We start from the raw sequence: 6472 nt of genomic DNA on the forward strand, positions 1-6472 counted from the left end.
AATGTACAACTATGTGCACAGAGGTATCACAGGTGTATGTGTGTGTGTATGTGGATGAGAGGTATATATATATATATATATATATATATATATATATATATATATATATATATATATATATATATACACACACACACTACCGGTCAAAAGTTTTAGAACACCCCAATTTTTCCAATTTTTTATTGAAATTCAAGCAGTTCAAGTCAAATGAAGAGCTTGAAAGGGTACAAAGGTAAGTGGTGAACTCATTTTGTGTCTTTTTTAAGTCATTTTGTGTCTTTTTTTGTTCATTTTGTGTCTTTTTTTAGTCCTTCAGTCCAACATAAAATGTGATTTTGAATCTTTTTTTTACTTTCAAAACACTATCATGCTCAATAAAGAATTTTAAATGATGCAAATGTGCATTAATTCCAGAGTACACTGAGACATTAAACTACATAATTTTCAATTAAATTCTGGAAAAGTTGGTGTGTTCTAAAACTTTTGACCAGTAGTGTGTGTATGTATGTATGTATGTATGTATGTATGTATGTATGTATATATATATATATACATACATACACTACTGGTCAAAAGTTTTGGAACACACCACACACCAAATTAAAAAGAAAATTAAAAAATACAAAATATAATAACACAGGGGGACACGAGACATCACAACACAATATAGCTTAATGCGATTTATGAATTATTATTATTATTATTGATGCATGTATACAAGTATCATTAATTTTTTAAGGTAGGGCTTATTTCAACTACTTAATATGGTGTTGAGGATTAATTAAAAAAGGTGTCATGACATTAAATTTATCATGTTTATGTTAAATCTTTACTTGAAAAGTAACTAAAGCTGGCAGCTAAATGTAATGGAGTAAAAAGTACAAAATTTTCCTCGTAGTATGTAGTGGAGTAGAAGTATAAAGTTACATAAAATGTAAATACTCAAGTAAAGTACAAGTACCTTATTAAAATTATACTGAAGTGTAGTACTTGAGGAAATATACTAAGTTACATTCCACCGCTGGTTACAGAAGCAGTTAGATTTTCTAGTAGAAAGATAAGGAACAGTGGTGAATGCTTTTTTAGTTCAAACAATAAAAAAAGAAGTAAAGCCCCAGAGCTCACTGGTCCATGATATCTGAAGTTATAACTTGTAATACATTAACTTTTATTTTTATTGTTTTACATGTAGAATAGTAACAATCCCACCCCCCCTTGTTAATGAACACATTTTTTGAAGAACTTCCCTCCAGTGTGTGATCTGAGCATGTAAATTGAGACTTCTGAATAAACAAAGTGGCAGCTTACAGCAGCTCCTGGTGTAGGTGTACAAAGAAAAAAAGACGCCTGGGGCATTCTGTTTCCTAGCAACCATCTCAATTCCCACCCCTCCCATTCTGGTGTCCTGTCCACAGGGAGGAGGCAGTGCAGGTGAACATCTACCTGCTCCTCCTCCTCCACTGGGATGCAAAGCCACTTGATAGAGGGAATCTACTGCTTCCTACTATAGTCACACAGTGTCCGCACATTATTGTGCATATGAGCTTGGAGGGATAAGAGGAGGACGAGATGGCCAACTCAGCACTGGAGATAGTGGGTCTGATATTGACCCTGATTGGGTTGATTGGGACGGCAGCAAGCACTGGGATGCCGATGTGGCGAGTCACAGCCTTCATAGGAGAGAACATCATTGTGTTTGAAACCCGCTACGAGGGTCTGTGGATGAATTGCTTTCGGCAGGCCGACATCAGGATGCAGTGCAAGGTGTACGACTCCCTCCTGGCCCTGCCCCCTGATCTGCAGGCGGCTCGGGGTCTCATGTGCTGCGCCCTGGCGCTGGGTGCCCTCGGTCTGCTGATCAGTTTGCTGGGGCTGCAGTGCACGGCGTGTATTGAAAACAACGATCGAGCAAAGCGTCTGGTCCTCATCATTGCAGGAAGTATGATCATAGGGGCTTGCATTTGTGTCCTTATCCCCGTGTCCTGGACGGGTCACGTCATCATCAGGGACTTCTACAACCCTTTGCTGATCGACGCCCAGCGCAGGGAGCTCGGGGAGGCTCTCTACATTGGCTGGGTGACCTCCGCTTTTTTGTTCGCTGGAGGATGCATGTTTATTTGTTGCAATCTGCAGTCTGAGGACAAAGGTTCAGAGAGGTACATGTACTCAAGACCCTCTGACTACGTGAGCTATCCTCCACAGCAACTACAGCCTCAACAGCTGGTGCTAATTCCCCAACAACAACCCCAATATCAGCCAGTGCTGTCACGACACCCATCAACCCTCTACAGCTACCAGTCCAGACAACTCTCCACCCACCCCTCTCTACGCAGCGGGGTGGCTTATCTCTGAACAGCTAAATTGACTAAGGTAATGATGATCTCAGTTATGGTCATGAAGAGGATTTCTCTTTTAATATGGCTTTGCATTGCAGTGCAATCTATGGCACATTTCAAATGGCAAAAGATGTTTTTCCGGTTAAAAAATATACACATTTCAATAAATACACATCCTGTGAATGCAAATGGATCCATATTGATGCTGTTTTAAATTGCTCTTTTATAAATATTTAGTAATTCATGTCTTGTTAAAGAGCAAATCTTAATGCTAGCCTATGTATCATTATTACAACTCTGACCTGTAAGCCAATGTATGATTTTCATTACTTTTGTGTGTTATATTATCACATTTTATACTGACAGCCTTATTTTTTGTAAATTAAGTTACCATTTTTTATGTGTATGATGTATATAACAACAAATATGCAACTTTTAAATAATGAGCATTATGACAGGCATGTGCATTTGTTTACTGATGTAATTTTTTGTTGTTGGCAGATATGACTGAGTTACGTAGTTAAATAGACTCCAAATTTATACTTATACTGATATGCCAACCCATTTTCCTCCAGCATAGCTATGCCTATGTTTTCATATGTGCATCTCTTAATGTTTGAGACATTTGTGTTGAGCAAATACATTCTCACAGGCACCAATCTCCCTTACATAGTCCTCATAATTTTTTTTTACCAGTTTCAACCAGTATTAGACAAATGATCAGGCAGATACAGGTTCAACCCTTAGGACAGTAAAAGCTATATTTGTGTCCAATGTTGTGAGACTAACACAGACATTTCAGTCTGTAACTTAAAACAACCAGAAACCAATTGTAAGTCTTTGTTTAAGTTTGGTGTAATAGCCTGGAGCTCTTGGAAACTGATGGAACTGAACAAATGGCAGAGTACACATGATATGCGGGTTTAAGACTGCTTGTTAAAGGTGTGGACAGCTTAGTGTTTGTGAAGAAGCCAGGCAGAGATGACGTGAAAGCATGGTCATGTGATCCATGGCCATGTGATCAGAATTTGCATGACACTTTGAATACAGAACTCTTTAGACTAAAAGTTGTTTTGTCCATTTCTTTTACATCCTAGCTCGCAGTTTTTAAAATTTCTGTCTCTGTTCAATGAAGTATATTAGCTCTTAAAGATAAGGTCAGCTCATTTCATTTTCAGTAAGTTTGAAAGCAAGATACAACTGTACAATCTCAATTGCTAATTCCTAATGACAGTAAAAGTACCGTTGTGTCATTAATATGCAATGATGTGTCATATGAAAAATATTTGGTGATGTAATGTCAATGTTGTATTTCTCAAATGGTTGTTACATTGAAATGAACGGTTAGTGTGTGTAAATCAATCTTTCCAGTAGTCCAGTTCTGTTGAAATGAATGATGACTATATTAGAAATGTGATTTGTAAAACTATTTCTTATACTCAATCAATGACTGTGTTTGAACCACGCTACATTTGCACCCTCTCTGTTTAACCACCTTGAAAGTCATCTCTGCTCTCCTGTGGACAACAGAAGTACTGCAGAAGCTTATGTGCTACATTGTATATATGTTTGCTTCTTAATGTTTATCACATATTATTGGAAAAAAATAAAAACATGAGAAGTGAGGAAAACTTTCTGGTGTTGGGCAATTGCTGGTATATCTTACTGTTGGTGTTTTACTGCTGTCAAAGCTGATTACACAGATAAACCACTATGGCCAGAGGAACCATAAACACAAAATAAGCAGAGCTCCTCTTTACCCCCATTGCCCTGAGCCAACCAGGTGACAGCAAAGCCTCTTTCCCATAACAAACCCCCTCTTACAGCATACAAACTGCATCAGATGAGAAGATCCTTGCTGCCCTGGACACGTCTCTGACTATGAGATGGTGTACTAAACTGCCAGATTTTTTTGTCAACGTGACCTAACCTAATTTGGACATTGCTGAACTCTTGTAGACTGCACAATGGTTCAAGGTGTTTCAGAGATAGCTGCAATGTGTGTCGGCCTGATTGGGCTGATCGGGGCGGCGGCTACTACAGGGATGCCCATGTGGAAGGTGACAGCTTTCATTGGGGCAGACATCATTGTGATGGAAACCCGATGGGAAGGCTTGTGGATGAACTGCTACAGACAAGCCAACATCAGGATGCAGTGTAAGGTGTATGACTCCCTGTTGTTCCTGCCCCCGGACCTACAGGCAGCCAGGGGTCTGATGTGCTGCTCTCTGGCTTTGTCGGGGCTCGGGCTCCTTGTGGCTCTGGTAGGAATGCGGTGTACATCCTGTATTAAGGATAATGATCGGGCAAAGACCATCATCCTGATTGTTGCCGGTGGGATGCAGTTCATGGCCTGTATCTGTGTCTTTATCCCCGTGTCGTGGACAGGTCATGTCATCATAAGAGATTTTTACAATCCTTTGCTCATTGATGCCCAGAGGAGGGAGCTGGGAGAGGCTCTCTACATCGGTTGGGTGACTGGCGCCTTCCTTTTTGCCTCTGCCATGTTGTTTCTCTGCCGCCGTATGCCTTCAGACAAAGGCTCCTTCGACATTTACCGCCAAGCAAACTTGCTGAGTTACAAGCCAACACCCAGCAGGCCAACTCTAATGAATTACCATCCCATTCCAAGTGTTTCCAGCCTTCGATCTACTGGATACCATCCTGCTTTGCAGAACAATGGCTCTGTTGGACAACAACTTGCAATGCCACTGCAAAACATCCCTCAAGTAATAACAAGTGATGGAGCTCTAATCAACCATCCTGTTGTCTATAACCCCGGCCTGCCTGAAAGTGCATCACTGTTATATCAACATAGCATGGCTCATCATTCCTCCATGCGGAGTTCTAACCATGTTGGAAGTTTGTATACGCCAGGCCACTCCTTGTACACGAGCCAAAACACCACGCAATTTACACCGACTTATATCGGCAATCCTTCTGCATCCTACCAGTCCAGTTTCCATCCGGTTGCACACACTCCTGTTTTTGTAGGATATAAAGCATCAAAAATTCAACCAGACTCTCACAGTGGGAGCAGTGCTGGTGTGTACATATAGACAGAAATTGTGAGTGGGTTATTTTTCAGCTGGTGAAACTGTACAGACACAAAGCACTATGCTTTTATGTTTATCATTTAAAGCTAATTTAAACTACTGAATTAGTGGCAACGTTATGGGAAATTATATTTTCTCTGCTTATTTTAGGGCTATCTTGATGGCAAGACTAAATAGTGTGTTCATCTTTTTCTACTATGAAGAATCATTTCAATTGTGCAAAAAACAATATATTGGTTTGATCAGGCTGACCCTTACTGCTCTTGTTGTTAGTGTAAATAAAGGTGACACTGTGTTGTTTCCCAAACAGAGAGATTTATGAGAAATCATCCATTTGAAACATCTTAGTCTTGATGTTTGCACCTTTGTACCAATCTGTGATATAGTCCTGTTGTTATACATTTTTAAATATTTTGAGATTATTGTACATATTTCAATGCATTTTGTATTTTAATGTCTTTTACTGTCAAGATGTCTTTGTAACCACTCAAATAGAATCCAACAAGTGCTAAAGTATATAATTAAATAACTGACTTGTAGTTTGGCTGTAGCTTGTAGTAGCAAAGATCATATACAGGACTTTTGCTGCCAGGATGGGTTATTTGTGTTGCAGTATAGAAATAAACAAGTAAAATAAAAGTATTAAGTTAAAAGCCTATACTTGGTGTGACAATGGTACTGAAACCCAAAAATTATCTCTGTCAAACTATTCATTAATGTTAAAATGGACAGACCCAGACTGTAGATAAGAGCTTTTTAACTATTTGATTATATAAATCTGCTTTGGATCTACAACAGCACTTTGTGTTGTAGTTTTTGCTTGATAAAAGCATTTGTTTTGCTGGCAGCTACGCTTACACCATGGTGGCCTGAAGTAATCCTCAACACTGTCATTATTCACCACTAGATGACACCAGAGGACGTGGTGAGCATCCTAAACCAGTGCCATCCTTCCTAATCACAATGCAGAGGAATAATCCTTCCACTGCATTTCATTAGCTGAAGCTTTAATTGGAACAATTTCAAATTAAGGGAATATATTTAAAACATTAAAATCTTCTTTAGCCAACAGGCTGTATT

At 39.2% G+C, this 6472-nt stretch overlaps 2 protein-coding genes across 2 annotated transcripts; both read left to right on the plus strand.

The window, feature by feature from the left end:
* The first annotated feature begins 1569 nt into the window (after positions 1 to 1569).
* On the plus strand, positions 1570 to 2352 carry LOC131969440 (claudin-8-like). The gene has a single exon (XM_059330442.1). The coding sequence runs from the start codon at positions 1570 to 1572 to the stop codon at positions 2350 to 2352; it is 783 nt and encodes a 260-aa protein (XP_059186425.1).
* Positions 2353 to 4303: 1951 nt separating this feature from the next.
* LOC131969439 (claudin-8-like) lies at positions 4304 to 5395 on the plus strand. Its single transcript, XM_059330441.1, has one exon. It carries the CDS (start codon positions 4304 to 4306, stop codon positions 5393 to 5395), a length of 1092 nt encoding a protein of 363 aa, XP_059186424.1.
* Positions 5396 to 6472: the final 1077 nt, after the last annotated feature.

Source organism: Centropristis striata, chromosome 4 (assembly GCF_030273125.1).
Source record: "Centropristis striata isolate RG_2023a ecotype Rhode Island chromosome 4, C.striata_1.0, whole genome shotgun sequence".
NCBI classification, from domain to species: domain Eukaryota; kingdom Metazoa; phylum Chordata; class Actinopteri; order Perciformes; family Serranidae; genus Centropristis; species Centropristis striata.